We start from the raw sequence: 16,079 nt of genomic DNA on the forward strand, positions 1-16,079 counted from the left end.
AACGAATAATTTTTGGCTCTCAAATGAGTAAAGTTAGGTCAGCAAATGGTTTTGAGCGCCCCTTTGGCACTTTTATTTGTTTCTGATTCGCCACCTCTGCCTGACTGCCTGGTGGTGCTGTGACGCTGCCCCGGTTCCAGAAAGCTGGATGACGTCGCCCTGGAGTCTGGGCCGACTCTGTGCGTCATTCCGGGCTAATAGGCACGCACCAGCCGTCTTCGTCGCTCTGTCTCTCTCGCACGCATGGAGCGTCCCGTGCAGGTGCGGGGGAGACAGAAAACGACCCTCGGAGTCAGTCCGCTCGGCAAGCCGAACCAAGCCCGGCCGTGCCTGGCCGGCTTGATGATTGTTGTGTTTAGGGGAGTGTTTCGGTCGGCCCGCTCCGCTTTGGCGGCGTTCTGTCATTTTGTGAATGGAATGATTCCGATTGCCTTCCTTTTGACTAGATTAGTCGTCCATTTGCCAAGTCATTTTGGGGCCCTCTTCGCCTTCATCAATCCTCGACTCATTTTTCTCGCGATTCTTCATGTTTCCACTATTTCTTTAACTATCGCCGGCAGCTCTCTGCGAACGGTAAAAATTTCCCCGTCTTACAGTTTGTTGAAACCGCAGTCACTCTATCAATTAAGTAGTATTGCGAAGAATCAGTTGAAACAGAGGAAAAGTGAGGTTAGGAATGGCCTGATTACGTTGAGTGGTTTTGATGTGTTTCTGATTTGAAATTTGTTCAATGTGACCTGACTCAAACATGAGATTTCTGGATTACTTCACTTCTCCTCTACCTCAGAAAATACTGACCTACTCGTCGAAGGGGTTCGGAACTGGTCCGGATTCGGGAAGCAGGACCGGCTGCAACAGTCTTTCCGGTGGCGACTCCTTAAATGAAACGACGAACGCAACAGGTGGTACGGCACACTGTGAACCCACAGTGTGGTGGGCCGCGTCGGGCCGCCCCGGGCAAAGCAGAGCGCGGCAAAGCAGATGCATTAGGGTGGGATATTAATTTGGCGTTTTACAGGTGTTAACCCGCCAGCGCCCCGCTCGCCACGCACCCCAACACCCTCGGGGCTCCCTTGGGGCACCCTTGGGGCTGGTCGGGGCCCTTTGCGATCGGCTGTGCCATATTAGTCACCATCACACGCAAAGAAAGAGTTCGGGGCCTTACGGTTCGTGTGTGTGCCGCGTTTTCGTGAATAAAAAAACCAACCTCATGGACAAAAAAATGATCACACACATTTTTGATTGTTCTTTTTTTTTTTCGGGCAAATATTGCTGTGGAAATACTGCGGGTCAGTGGACTGTAAAGTAAAAAAATAGCTTTATTTGAATGGTTTATGTTTAAAGCATTTTATTTTTATCGCTTTCCCTTACGTCCTCTTCATAGCCGCTGCTCGCACCCCCGAACGCCACTTCTTCGCGTGTGCAAGTGTTCCTTTATTGCCACCCATTCAGCGAAAATTAACCCCTCACCCTGTGCACCCCTTGCCAAATGTCCCCTCCCCTCTCCCCACTCCCTTCGGCCACCCTCCCCCCTCCCTCCCTGCGCTGTTGCCAGCTAATAGACTTGAATGGACTTTCAACCCCCGAGCTAGATTTGTCTCGGCAGCCGCCAACAAGCGATACAAGTCGTTATGTATGATCTCCACCCCGTCCCGCTGCTCCCCTCTCCTTTTATCACCTAGGCCGTGTCCTTCCGAGCCGGTTTGCGAGGAGACCGAGGATGGAAGGAGAGAGAGAGAGAATCCCCGAGGAGCGCAGAGAGAGCCGAGCGAAGGGGGAGGAAGGGAGAGCGGCGATCACGTACGTGAGGTGGGCGGGGCCGGCGCAGACTTCACACAAGAGCCGCTGGGGTTAAAAAGCCAATTTTCTCTCTCGTGTACTTTTTGCCTCTCGGAATCATCTCTCCTCGGAGTGCTTCCTTTTTATTCCCTTCGTCCTCCTCCGTGCCTGCAGTGCCTGCTGCGCTGTGTGTACGTGTTTGTCGGCGTTTATCCTCTCCGCTTTGCTCCTACACTACTTTCTGGTAGCGGCGGCTGTCATGTCGTATTGACACCTCGGTTGCCTTTGCAGGACCATCGCACAGTGGGCCAAATGTTGCTCCGCTCGCCGCTAGAGCTGTCGATATATGTTTCCGCGCTACCTGCAAATATCAAAGCGAAATTTGTTCAGTTACATTTCTAATGCTAGTATATTCAGTAAATTTGAACCACTGTTTTTATGCGAGGCAGAACGATCCCATGCCATCACCGAGTTACTCAGGAACAAACTGGCAGTTTAAGCAGTCGATTTCTCTCAAAAAAGATTTAACGACTTCTTGGTACTGTATGGAAGGTGCCAATGCAGTCCTTAATGCCGCAGGTGTGCACAGGTGCGCACTGTAAGGTAAGCAGGCGTAAGCATCGCCATAGCATCGCCTAAGCAGCCTTTAGGCGTCGAGGGCCGTTTACTGCGCGCTTTCATTTAGGCCCGATCGGCAAACACGCCTTGCCATTGTCTGCATTGTTGCCGACCCTCGTTGTTGCAACATGCCACGGAAGGTGCGGCAAAACAAAAACAACAACCAAATTATGACGACAAATAAAAGCAAACTTTGCCGCCCTATCAACGACTTAGGACTGTCTGCGTCGAAAAGTGTTACGTCAAATCAACTAGTCTTGATTTTCTGACTGCCAAAATGACAAACTTGGCTGTTTTCTGCCAAAACAACCAAAAGAAAAAGGGTCATTAAAGCTGACCTTTTTTTACTAAGTGCATGTGTATCCTCTGAACTGAAACTCGTTTGCTTGGAAAAACATATAAAACTGCGATGCTCTACTAAGGCCCTAAAAAATACTATCTACTTTTTATTTGCCGCGAGCAGGCTGTTTATCGGACGCACGCACGTACTCGCGAGTATGTACACACGGCCGGCACTCCACACACACACACACACACACACACACACACACACACACACACACACACACACACACACACACACACACACACACACACACACACACACACACACACACACACACACACACACATGTGAACTCGCACACACACGCAGTGATAATGATTCGAGGTGCCGACCCAAAGTACACGTTACACTGGTGTTTATTTTGGGAAAGTATCGGTACCCGAGTTGTTGCTCTGTGAGGTTCTACTTTTAACACTCCTCACTTGCGCGTTGCGTGCTGCTCGGTCGACCACGTAAGCGCGCGTGTGTATGTGTGTGGGTGTATGTGTGTAGATGTGTAGGTGTGTGTGGGTGAGCGGGCCTAACTGACCCTAGCGACCCGATACGCGGGGGGCTCATGTGTGTGCCATGTTGGAAATAGAAGACGTTACCCCCACTTTCGTAAAATACAGGCCTCGGAGAACTATTCGACATTACAAAAGCAAAACACGTGTGGGAACCCTAACCTCGTACTCAAATATAACGCGCTAACGGTACGGAGATGTTCTCGGATCTGCGTTGGTCGAGTCCTTCAAATTCTGCTGTGCTTGTGAGAATCCCTGTCTCTTGTTGCCATTCACCTGTCACAGACGCTCAGTGACACAAACCTGTCGTAAACAGTGCACTGTTTTGCTCTGTTTTGATCCCGCTGCTAACTTGGAGCAAATCAAAAGAGCCAGAGTCGAATGTCCCAATTACACAGGTAGCCTATGGGAAAGGCAATAATGGAGGCTCATGACCCGCTCACCCCAGTACCCGGTGAGGTACCCGGTGAGGTACCACAGGCACCGCGGGTAGTGTCGCCAGTCGCAATAAGCAAGGCCCGATCATGCAGACCACGCGGTGTGGCCGCCATAATAAATCAACGTGACAGACGTCTAATGAGTTGCCATCTACATACACTGCCAAGAAGGCTTGAAGCATGGCTCAGCCGATGCTCCCGATGCGACGATCAGCGTGGCCGAGGGTCGGCAGATGCAAAGGGGGGCGTGGCCGAGCGCGGCGCAGCGTGGCCCCGGATGTTTGTTTGGACAGCGGGACAAACCGCGCAACTGCCGCCTCGGCCGCGGCAGCTACGGCCTTGTTCGCGGCGCGGCGGCCTGGTGGGCAGACGCAGCAACACAGCGCACGCCGCGGTCGCCATCAAGATGGTAAAAGTAAACAGCCGAAGTGTATCACGACCCGAAAAGCGGGGCAAAGCATCGCCTCCTTCTAATGAGAAAAGCCCACAACACGACACAATTAGGATATTCAATCAGTGGACCCGGTCGGCCAGCCGTCCCGAAAAGGAAGCGCCGGTTCGAGTCCCGCTCCGCCCCCTTTTTTCCCCTCTTAAATCTCCATAGGTTGTCGATCCCCTTTTCCCGCGCTGTCGGCAGGCAGGGATCTGGCCCTGATGGGCATGCCCCGCACTGCCCCACACTGCTCAATGCTCCCCACCACCACAAAACGAATGCAACACTAGCTGCACATGCCGCTGCGCCACGCTGCGCCGCTGCCAAGCTGTCTGGCGCGGCCTGAGGCCCCCTGGCCGCTCCGGCCGCCCCTGGCCCCCTCGCCCTCGCCGCGTCGGGCTGGGCCGTAGGCCACGCACACGAGCCGGGGTCACACTCGGGGCGTCTGGGTGCCGCTTCAGTGCGACAGAGATGGCGCTGCACGCACCCTGAACTTGAAAACTTGGACAACCGTTCGAAAAAGCCTCGCTAAGGTACCAATTTAATCCTCTGAAATAATTATTTTATGCCTTGCCTACGAAACGAGTCCAACTTTGATTAGAAGGAGACGACAACCTTCGCTCGGATTTTCATTAAAATTGTTTTTCGAGAATGACCTATTAGGGCGAAATTGCGGCGACGATGGTGGGTGCAGTGCCGCGCTCGCGTGAGGGTATGACGCATTCCTTTAATGACAGTGTACCCACTCGCTTGCCTCCGTTGTAATCCCAGCCGAAAATCCCGGTTACGGTTCCGGAGAAAATCTTCGCTTACGATCGTAAATCGCCCCAAATTTTCCGGTTGCGATCGGAAACCGGACCTAATGTACGTACGGTCGGTCAGTCCCGGTTACGATCGGACTCGTTCCGGTTACGATCGGACTGTTCCGGTTACGACGACCCATTCCGGTTACGATCGGACCAGATCGGTCCGAGGCCGGACTCGAGAAGCATGTCCCATGCGTTTAAGTCTCCAGCGAATTTTCAGAAACACTCCATACTTGTGAACGGTAACTTAAATTTAATTTCTGAAGTCAAATTGGGGTAGCTCGCAAAGTTTACCCTGGTCATGCTTATATAACGCGGATCCCTGCTTGACGGAGCACCACAGAAGACAAACTGATGTCTTGTGAACTTTGTACTGACCGGGATGGTCAGTTACGGTCGTAAACGCTTCCTGGTTACGATCGTAGTCGTAACCGGAAATGTCCGAAATTACGGTCGTAATCGTATTCCGGTCGGAATCCTATCCCGGTCGTAACCGTACTCGGAACCGTAACCGGGATTTTCGGCTGGGATGCTCCCCCGCCGCAAGAGGGTCGCGTCCACATCGAGGGGAACACATACGGATCAATTATCGAAAACAACTAAAACGAGAGCGCGCCGGACGACTTAGAGTGTGTGAGTGCGAGGCGGTGCGAGGCACGTACGCAGAGCTAGTGGTGTATAAATATATGGTCGGGCTTGTTCACACCGTTACTGTACGTCGGCCGTGTATGCAGTGTGCTGCGCGGGGAGCCGCCTTCGGACGCGTAGCTTTGAGTGTCGGGGGTGTTGTACGCCGGCTGCTCTGGAAGCCATTTTCTCTCATTTTCCTCGGAATACACACACACAGGGTCTCCACGGAGGAGCGAGGAGAATAAAAGAAGAAATACGTGTCGGCTCAATACTGCTCGGATTTGAATCCCACCGTTAAATTTTACTGTGTGTGTGTGCTGTATCGTTTGGTTAGTGTCCCTGGAACAGTTCCAGTGTGTCAGTGGTATCTCGATGGACAGATCGATAGATCGAAAGCACGGCTATCATCGAGATTAGCCCGTACCATTGTAAACAAGAAGGTCAAAGGTACGTACCGTTTAGCCCGGTTTTGTTGCCGGCCCCTATCTGCCGGACGATTCAAAGGCGCCCGTCGTGACGAGGTTGGCGTTCGATTATTATTGATCAAATTCGATTATGCGCCCACAACAACACACTGGTTTGACGTCGTGCCTAATCTGATATTTTTTCTACATATCAAATGGGAAGGAGATTTAAGGTTATGTAACAAAGCATTCTCCTTCAGGTGACGGCCCCTGCAGACCAAAGGGTAGGCCGTCCCGTTACACCCCGGAGTCCTGCGCGGCAGCCTACCGCCCAGGCGCTCAGTTCTTGCTGTTAATCTTCTTCCATCATCATCATCGTCATCATAATCATGTCTCTTCTTCTTCTTCTTCTTCTTCTTCTTCTTCTTCTTCTTCTTCTTCTTCTTCTTCTTCTTCTTCTTCTTCTTCTCCTTCTTCTTCTTCTTCTTCTTCTTCTTCTTCTTCTTCTTCTTCTTCTTCTTCTTCTTCTTCTTCTTCTTCTTCTTCTCTGTATTATATCAGCGCAAAATGACATCGCCTGAAAGCAATCCCCCTCCTCCCTCGGTGGCGTGCGGAGAGAAGGGCCCCGGAGGAGGGGGAGGGGGGGGGGAGAAGGATCGGCCTCGCCAGACAGAGCGGCGGCGGCGCGGTCCGGAGCGATGAAACACAAAGCCCTAGAGAGAGAAAGAAATAAAATCAATTAAAATATTTGGAGCGAGAGAGAGACGTGTGTTGAAGAAACACACCTACACATGGCTCCCGGGTGTGTACGCTGGCCGCGCTGGCGGTGCGCTAGCGGGGCTCCGTACCGCCCTGCACGCTAGTAATTCGAACACAGAAACATTATTAGTTGATGCCAGCGCTCGGAGTTGCCCCGAACCCATTATGTCAATCCAAAGTCGTTTGAGGCGGGGAGCCGCAGCGCCTTCCAAATCGCCGACGACGCGTTGTCCCTGTGGGGTGACCTGTAGGCACAGCAGGCCACGAAACAAGTCTCGAAGGACACAGTTCTCCGGACGTTCCAAGTTTTTTTTTGCTTGGAATGGAATTGAAATCTAACCCACGCTTGCATCTTTGGACTGCCCTTCAAACTAAGAATCCTCATTGGGTTTGATTGAAGCTCCGATTGAGGACTGTGGAGCTCATCCGCGCCAAGAGTTACGTTGGACAGGGAAGTGCACTTGGCGCTGAAGAAGTGCTCCCCGCGGTAGGCAACCGGCGGGGCCGCGACGTCAGGCACTGCAGTTGCGCCAACTTCAACTTTTACTACCCCATGACGCTACACTTTGCAGACTTTAGCACTGGAGCAATAATCATAATCCATATAGCAAGAGAGTAATACAAAACAACAATGACGGAACAACAACATGGCCGACCGCAGCGCGCGGCAAAACAACGAAGTGAGTAACGGAACAAAAGAAGCGCGACTACTGCGGGCGGGACGGGCGTTGCCATGCCGTTGCCATGGCGGCACCTTACCACTGTAAGGGTAATTGATTTTGTCGGCGTGTTTTACTGGCCGGACCTAACCTTACGTTCTGTGCTGCGCTGTGCTTCGCTGTGCTTACGGCTGCAGTAAAGCCAGGGATGGCTCCGTACCCCGCCAATCGAGTCAACATCGCATCCTGCTCTGTGACAGCGATCAGCTTTTTCAAGGGAATTCCACCGCCCGCTGAGTTTCGGTTTGAACGTGGATATGATGATGGTACTCTTGACTGGATTCTGGAGAACTCATGCGAAATTTTAGTATTCACCACCAGTGGATACTGGTCTCATCTCAATAGGATCTGGCTTGATTTGATCCCTACTTGTCTTACCAGCTGAGGTACAGTCAGAACAATGATTTGACAAGAAAGTTCGAGTCAAGAGTGATGCAGAAAAACAAGAGCTAGAGCTCCCCTTCTTGTGGTTGCCGCTTGCCCGAAACTCTTGCTGTTTTCGTCTCCCCGTGATCTCAAGCGAAAGGAATATTGGCATTCAAAGCCGCCTGCCTCCCTCCTTCATGCCTTCATGGCGCAGCCACGGCGCAGCCACGGCCGCCCCGCCTCGACGTTTACGTGCAATATTTCGCCAGTGATTGCCCGCCCGTCCCGCCTCCCCCACACTTGTCTCTTTTCTCTCTTTCGGTCTCACCAAACAACAACTCGGCTTCCATACCTAGTTTAGCGGCGCAACTTGTCCGAAACTCGCGAGAGCCCTGACAAATTATTCACACAACGGCGCCCGGAGACGCCAGTGTGTTGTTTCCTGAAAATAAAAGCCGGGCCGACAACACCGCGCGGGAAAATTTAAAACAAGCCAACGTCATCGCCAAGGCAAGGCGAGGCCACGCGACAGGCCCATTTGTCGCAGAGGCCACAAAAGGCGGAGGAAAGTGGGGAAAGAAAAAGGAAAACAGTGGCGAAACGGGGGAAGAAAAGGAAGGCGCGTACACAAAGACCATTTTGATGTATCCATCTAGGTGAGGGCAGCAGCTGAATTATTAATAGGGCCGCGGTGTCAAAAACCTCTTAAAACGGACGCCTTGGAGCTCCGCCCTTGCAGCGCCCGCCCTCAAAGTCCTGTGACGCAGCCTTCTTGGTATGCTTCCCGCATTTCTTAGCTCGCGCCGAGGTTTCTGCCTCAGTTTCTGCCTCGAAGCAGCTATTTGGCTAAGTAATCGAGATGAGGGTTTAGGAGGAAAACTGGAGCCTTGTTTAAGGTTCGAGTCACAGAGGCACTTGAGTTGGACGAAAGGAATGTCTGTTGAATCTGCATGTTTCAGTGAAAACTCCGCCCAGAAAAAAATTAGCGTTGACTTTCAAGCGGCCTGGAGCCTCGGCGGCGAGCTGACTACGCTTACCGGTAGGTGTGTCTATTAGGAGAGTGTTGGAACCACGCGAGGGCAGGATGAGAGACTGGAGGGTGGTCCCACATATTACTCCATTGTTGTCCGACTGCGGAAGCCCCTTTGAGAAGTCAGCGCGCGGGGTGGCGTTCAAAGCTCCGTTTGTCTCAGCCCATTCTGCTGGAGCGTCGTCGCTCTGTCTCTCTCGCACTCGCGGTGCGTCCTCAGGTGGTGCGAGAGGGACAGAGCGACGAGAAGGCCTCTCAGTCTGCTGGAGGCATATCCTTGCTTCACGCCCCCTCAGAGGTCCCGAGTCAATTGTTCGTTTCGTTTATCGATTCCGTCTGATTCGGCCAGTCATCTCCCATTTGTTACGTAACGTTTTCCGCGCCGCTTTTCTTGTTTCTGTTGTTGCCGTAAAAGAGCTGCTTCCCTACCGCCCTTTCGGGTCTTTGTGGCGCTGCACAGTGGACCAGAAGACGGGGCGGTTGAAATCCCGAACTGATTTTGAGCTCCACAGTCGCTAAATGGGGCTTGAAACGAACGTGTGACCACATCAATGGATTGCTCTCCGAACGAGGAATCCATTGGTGGGGTCAAACGTTCCGTTCGAGTCCTGTTTAGCGACTTTCGAGCTAAAAACGCGTCGGGGATTTTGGCCGCCTCCACCGGTCTTCTGGCCCACTGTGTGGTGGGGGTAACGGGGTTGGGGTGTTGGACCTCCTCCAAGACGCCGTCGAGGGGCTCCCCGCTGGTCCTCGCTGGTGCCGTGGTGATGACATACCAATACGACGTGGATGATCCCACAGCCGTCACCGGCCGCTGCGGCCGCTGCCCACACGCCCGCGCCAGGGGAGGTCCCAATACAAACGACAAGGGCACAAAGGACTAAATATTAGGTTTCATTAGAGCTCTGCGGCTTTCACATTACCGACCCCTATTTATATTTGGGGACGGCCAAGACGCGTGTAACTCCATCGCGCTCCGCGGCGTTCCAGGTGGGAGATACGTGGCTACGGCTTCGCGCCTTTTTTTCATGTTCTTCTTCGAGCTCCCGTCCGTGATGGCGACAGGCTGCGGGAGAGAGACATATCGGACCGAAGTCATGTGGCCGTATACCGCGCACACACACACACACACACACTCACTCACTCAAGCTCCAGGCGAGACTCGAAACAACAATATCTGGGCTCGAACCCGACGCGCGCTTTGTCAACACGACGCCTGGGTGGGCCGGGAACACGCTGCAAAACACGCCGTGGACACGCCGCGGACACGCCGCGTGGCGCGGAGCCAAATCCAGTGACGTTTCCATCAGGTTTTCGCTGTCATATTCGCCGTCTCTGCGTTCCGCGGCTCGGACACGCCGACTTTGTACGACTCGCTTGTATAACTGCGTCAATGCTTACGTGGTTCTGGACAAAATTATGCGAGCACATTGCTGCACTCTAGAACCTTCGTTGGGATGGAGAGAGCTGTCCTCGGCCCTATACGCTGAAGACTACCTAGTGCACAGTTTCACGAGTCTCTTCCTCTCAGCTTGAATTCAAGGAAGAGTGTGTTTGCATCTCACCGCTCCCCATTCTTCTTCGTGTTTTATCGGGTTCCTCTTTGGGACCGCCTTCAGCCCAAACAATCGATTTGCCTTTAACTTTGTGCCGACGCCGCGGCTCCTATACCTACCGTTCGGACCGGTAACGGTGTGTGTGAGTGCGTGTGTGAGAGTGAGACACAGTCGGCACTATGCTGCGTGTGCCAGAGTGAGAGGGCACACACATTCGTGCGTGTACCCCCTGTGGCGCCACCCGGCTGCAGCTCAATGCCCAAATGACTCATCACACACACACACACACACACACACACACACACACACACACACACACACACACACACGGACGTACACGTGTGGTGTCAGTGTGAATATGCCGCCACGCTGTCTACGGATGAAGCCGACGATCCACTGCCAGAAGACGAGGAGGCTTTTCTTTTCGTCAGCGGGAAAAGGAGAAAGGGCTGCGAACACAATTAATCAACATAATTGTTCGTCTGCAGAGGGGAGTGCACGGCGATCGCATGTCTATTCCCTGTTTTCCCTCGCTGCTCTCCGGGAAAATCGGCCGTCCCTCTGGGCGGGACCGTCCGGAAAGTGGTGAACCGACCCATTTTTCATACAGATTGAAATGTCGGGAGCTCTTAATTCGTCCTTTGTTTCGTCTGTTACTTTGATTGATCTTTGTCTGATTCAAGACACGGTTGACGCAATGGCTGTGTGGGTGTCGACTCGAAGAAGTCGGAAGTTTGTCCTTTTGTAATTTCGGCACTTAGGGCCGGCCCCTGTATTGACCCTCACCCACCCTTCTGCTCCCGAAACTTTGCGTGCGGGGCCGGCCGGCCTAATACAGCAAACGCAAACTCAAGTGCCCCGTGATGTAAGCGGCTCCCCTTTCCCTTTTTATTTAATCATTTTGTTGCATGTTTGAAGGGGATTGTGAAACGATAATGGGACTGATCATTTTCAGGAAGAGAATCGTCGTCGGGGAGGAAGAGAGCTCCCTGGTGATGTGCAAGTGTTTCGGGCCTAATTTGAATGGTAAACCCGGGAAAATGGAATACTTCCGTTCATCAGCGGCGGTGTGTAGTATCATGTTTGCTCTGCGATAGGGCAAGGTAGTGCAGTGACTCGAAAAACAATTCTCTGCTCAAATAGTTTTATTCTCCATAAATACAACACTGCTCTTTTTCAGTTTTTCCATGTCTACGCGACACTCTCTCATGTACTCTCAATTATTTGTAATAGTTCTTAAAATCTAAACGTAAGATCACATATGATAGCGCACTTCGCGGCTTTCTTAGACAATACAAACAAACGCAACAATTAATATTAAATAATCATAATAATTATAATATCTCTATTTTTAATTTTTCTAACCCTTTTAACAAAAACCACTCTCTACGTCAAAGCAATTATACAAGGATGCCTCGGCCGTTTTATACATATCGTAATCACATTTTCTTCTACAGTGCGAGGAACCGGTTTCATAATACTTCTGCGGACCGACCCGGGGCCCGCCGGCCGCCGGGCGGTGACACGACAATATCACAAAGACTAGACGCGCGTTCAAGTCCCTCCCAGACTTTTTTTTACTGAGATCATGGAGGGCCGGGCCGCGCTTGGGTGCAGCACACTGGCTGCACGGCTGGTTAACATGAAGGGTCCTAAGTCGCGTTCGGAATATCACGGTTTGGCCCTGTCCCCTCTCGCCGAGAATGAGTGCAAAGACTTTGCACTGGATTGAAACAACGAGTGAAATAAACGGGTTGAATTGCCTGGTGAGTCTACGAAGGAACGGTCATTTCGGACCTCTGCCAATGTACACAAAAATTCCTTCAATTTCCAAAAATTCATCATAATTTTTCCGAAACGTGATTGATTTGAAATCGAAATTCTCCGATACTTAATTGCGATGCAAAACTCGTCTCAAACTGAAAAAGTGGAAGATGGAGGTTGAAAGTTTCTTCCTGGCATTTGACTAGCATGGGGCTTGAGGGGCCGGTCAGTAGCTGTGCGACAGGGACGCTGGGGGCACCCCATGGGGCCCCGCTGAGGGGCCGTGGGGGCCCGGGGGCCCGTGAGGGTCCGGGGGCCCTCCGAGGGCCGCGGGGACGGACCGCCGCCCCCACGGGAAGGGGGCCGTGGCCGCGGGGGGCGAGGGGGGCGGCGGTGCCCCATGTCAGACGGCACGCAGCGTGGGCGAGAAGCGGAACAGTGGGGGGAGGTGGCCCATGGGGCCCATGTGGCCCATGTGCCCCGCCATGTGCCCCGCCAGCCCGGCCAGCAGCTCCGGGGGCGGCGACGGGTGGCCGCCGGGGATGGCGTGGTGGGGGTGGTGGCCCTGGTGGCCCTGGTGGCCCGGCGGCGGCAGGAACGTGTGGCCGTGGAGGCTGCCCAGGAACGGGTGCGTCTGGAACTGGAGGGACAAGGCAAAGGTTAGCGAGAGTCGATAGGGGCCAGTCGATAGGTTGTGGGCCAGAAGACCGGCGCCGGCGGCCGACACTCTAGACGCGTTTTGAGCTCCAGAGTCGCTAAAAGGGACTCGAACCGAACGTGTGACCCCACCATTGGATTCCTCGTTCGGACAGCAATCCATTGGTGGGGTCACACGTTCGGTTCGAGTCCCATTTAGCGACTCTGGGGCTCGAAACGCGTCCGGGATTCTGGCAAGTCCACTGTACCTGGAGGAAGCTGGGCGCGTAGCAGGGCGCGGGGCTGGGCAGGTGCATGTGCAGCGGACTCCTCGGCGGCGTGCTCCTCGTGCTGCCGGGCGGCGGGCTCGCGGCGGGCGAGCTGCTGAGCGGCGGCAGGGGGCTGGACGCGGGGCTCACCACCTCCACGTCGCGGTCCTCGTCGCGGTCCTCGTCGCGGTCCGGCCCGATGAGGGACTCGATGGTGAAGGGCCGCTTGGGCCGCGTGGAGGGCTGCAGGCGGGTCATCATCGCGGACGTGTTGGTGATGGTGGCCGAGGCCATGCTCATGGGGGGCGTCGTCGGCGGCGGCAGCGCGTGGGGGTGGGGCAGCGGCTCGTGGAGGCGAGGGTGCGGCGCCCAGGGGTCCATGACCTGCAACAAGACGACAACGAAACATGAGAAATCGAGCAGCGTTTTGTACGGAAAACTTTTTCTTTCTTCCAGTGTGCTGTGAGATGAAGGCGTGGCTCGGCGCGGCAAGGCGGCACGGCCAAAGCACGGTGAGCGCGGCGGAGATTTCGGGCGGCTCGGCCAGTCTTTTGGCCGACGGCGATGATCCAGGTAAAAAAGGAGGACGCCTTCGCCTTCACGCCTTGGCAGTGGCTTGGCTGCGCCTCGGCTGAGCCCCGCCGCCCCGCTCGGGCCGTGGCTTTGGCCAGTGCAATAAACATATACTTAGAGACTATTCTTGGGGTAATTTATGTGCAGGGCGCACCGGCCGAGCTGAGCCGGCTGCTTCCGAGCGCTGCTGCCGTCCCTCTCGCACTCGCGGCGCGTCCCGTGGGGGTGCGAGTGAGACAGACTGAGGCGGCGCAACGAGTTCTAAAGGCTTAGGGAGCCGCGGCCAACTAGATCCCCACCACGCACAGTGGGCCAGAAGACCGGTGGAGGCGGACAAAACTCTAGACGCGTTTTGAGCTCCAGAGTCGCTAAGTGGGACTCGAACCGAACGTGTGACCCCCACCAATGGATTCCTCGTTCGGAGAGCAATCCATTGGTGGGGTCACACGTTCGGTTCGAGTTCCATTTAGCGACTCTGGAGCTCAAAACGCGTCTGGAGTTTTGGCCACCTCCACCGGTCTTCTGGCCCACTGTGCCACGCAGGCGACCTTTCGGGCCTTTCGGTCCTTCGGGCCCCGTCACTGCACTGTCAAAACAAACAGCCCGTTCGCGCCTCGCACAGCCTGCGCGCCGCTTTGCGCAGAAAGGTAAGGGGCAAATTGGTCCGCCCGGTGGTTAACTTTTTGTGCGCCTCTGCGCCGCTTTTTTCGCCGCGCGAGTACGGTACACTGACAAAAATGAGTTTTCATTGTGCGGCCCGCCACGGAGGGAGGATGACGAACTCATCACTCGCATGTGCGGGAAATTTATGATCATTTCATCACAAACGGATCAACGGCACTCTTTACTTGTGAGGGTTATTGGCCTTTGCCATTGCCCCACAGTGACAAGTCGGAAACTTTGACAGTGTAGGCCATGCCGTGTTCCAGTCCACCAGTCCGCCGGCGGTGGGGCTGTGGGGCCCGATCGGTCCAACCGTCGCCGGCGGCGGCCCGGGCCGGAACCGGATGAGAGGCCGTCACCACACTGTCGCCACCCGGACACACGCGCAGCCAGCAGCCCAAATCAGTTCGGCCCGGATTACTCCGGCAGTGTTGCCAACAGTGGGCCAGAGGGCCGGTGGAGCCGGTCAAAATCCCGAACGCGTTTTGAGCTCCAGAGTCGCTAAACGGGCCTCGAACCGAACGTGTGACCCCACCAATGGACTGCTCTCGGCACGAGGAATCCATTGGTGGGGTCACGCGTTGTGTTGGCGAGCGTCCGCCAAAAGGTGATCCGTCTCGATCAATTTGGGGCGGGGGACGTCACTGCGGGGACGACGGGGACGGTCTTGCTTCCTGCGACAGGACGGCCACCCACCCGGCGGAAACAATAAGCTACAAATTAGGGTGGGAGGGTCCCGCGGGAGGGAGCGAGAGAGAGAGAGAGAGAGAGAGAGAGAGAGAGAGAGAGAGAGAGAGAGGAGAGAGAGAGAGAGAGAGAGAGAGAGAGAGAGAGAGAGAGGGATAGAAAGAGAGAGAGAGAGAGAGAGAGAGAGAGAGAGAGGGAGAGAGAGAGAGAGAGAGAGTGGAGCACGGTGACGCTCGCGACTGCCGACCCTGGCTGCGAATAATCCACAACAGCAGTTCCTGGCGGTTCGCGGACCACCCTGCACACTTGTGAGGGCCGTGGGCACACTGTGGGCACGCCGCCGGGTACCTGGCCGTCATCTTCTCGCCTCCTCTTCACACTAGTTGGTGTGAAGCCCGCCTCGCCTGCCCTGGACCCTGCCCCTCCTCCTCCCTCCCAAAATCGAATTTGGCCGCCCCGGTTTTTTCCCTGTAATGAAGCATGAAGCCGAAGCATTATCCTGCCATTATAGCCCCACACGCTTCGCGCGAGACCCTTGCCCCCGGCGCACTCACACACACGCACACGCCGGCCCTCTCTCACACACACACACGCACGCACACGAGTATTTTCTTATGCATACGTTGTTTGGGTCCATGTTTATTTTAGAAGCTGCATCCCGTTGGAGCATTACAATACCCGGGTACCCGTCCGGTCCCCGTCCGGTCCGGCCACGCACTTTGCAGTAGGCCAGGTGCCCTGCAATCTGTCGGGTCTTCATTTTTATGGGAAGCGACAACTTCGTCGTTTTTGTTTTGGGCGCTGTGTAATTGAATTTTCGGTCGCCAAAAATGAAATTCGAGGGTCCAAAGCTAACAATAGCTTGAGGAGCTGCCCTTGGCACGCGTCGCGAATTGTTCCTCGAGCCAGTCGTGCGTCATGCTCAAACTATCCGCCTACGTTGTTGTTGTTTTCTTGTTTTTTTTTCGAGTTTTCCTCTTTGCCGCTCTAACGTGATGAACCATCCGTCTAATCCGTCCGCCAGCCTCGGCCGGCCTCGGCGTGCCGCCTTATTAATGCGTTGCATGTCGGGGCCTTTGAGGGCCACATTAGAGCGTGCGA

General features: G+C 54.5%; 1 protein-coding gene across 1 annotated transcript in view; it reads right to left on the reverse strand.

Moving 5' to 3' along the window:
* Positions 1 to 16,079, reverse strand: part of LOC117644689 (fork head domain-containing protein FD4-like) — a 66,111-nt gene that overhangs the window by 42,950 nt on the left and 7,082 nt on the right. The window contains exons 4-5 of the mRNA XM_034384301.1: positions 13,180 to 13,439; positions 13,056 to 13,128 (exon numbers count right to left, since the gene is read on the reverse strand). Of these exons, the coding sequence (XP_034240192.1) occupies positions 13,056 to 13,128; positions 13,180 to 13,439 (333 nt within the window). The remainder of the gene's footprint in view (positions 1 to 13,055; positions 13,129 to 13,179; positions 13,440 to 16,079) is intronic.

Source organism: Thrips palmi, unplaced genomic scaffold (assembly GCF_012932325.1).
Source record: "Thrips palmi isolate BJ-2018 unplaced genomic scaffold, TpBJ-2018v1 HiC_scaffold_18, whole genome shotgun sequence".
NCBI lineage: Eukaryota > Metazoa > Arthropoda > Insecta > Thysanoptera > Thripidae > Thrips > Thrips palmi.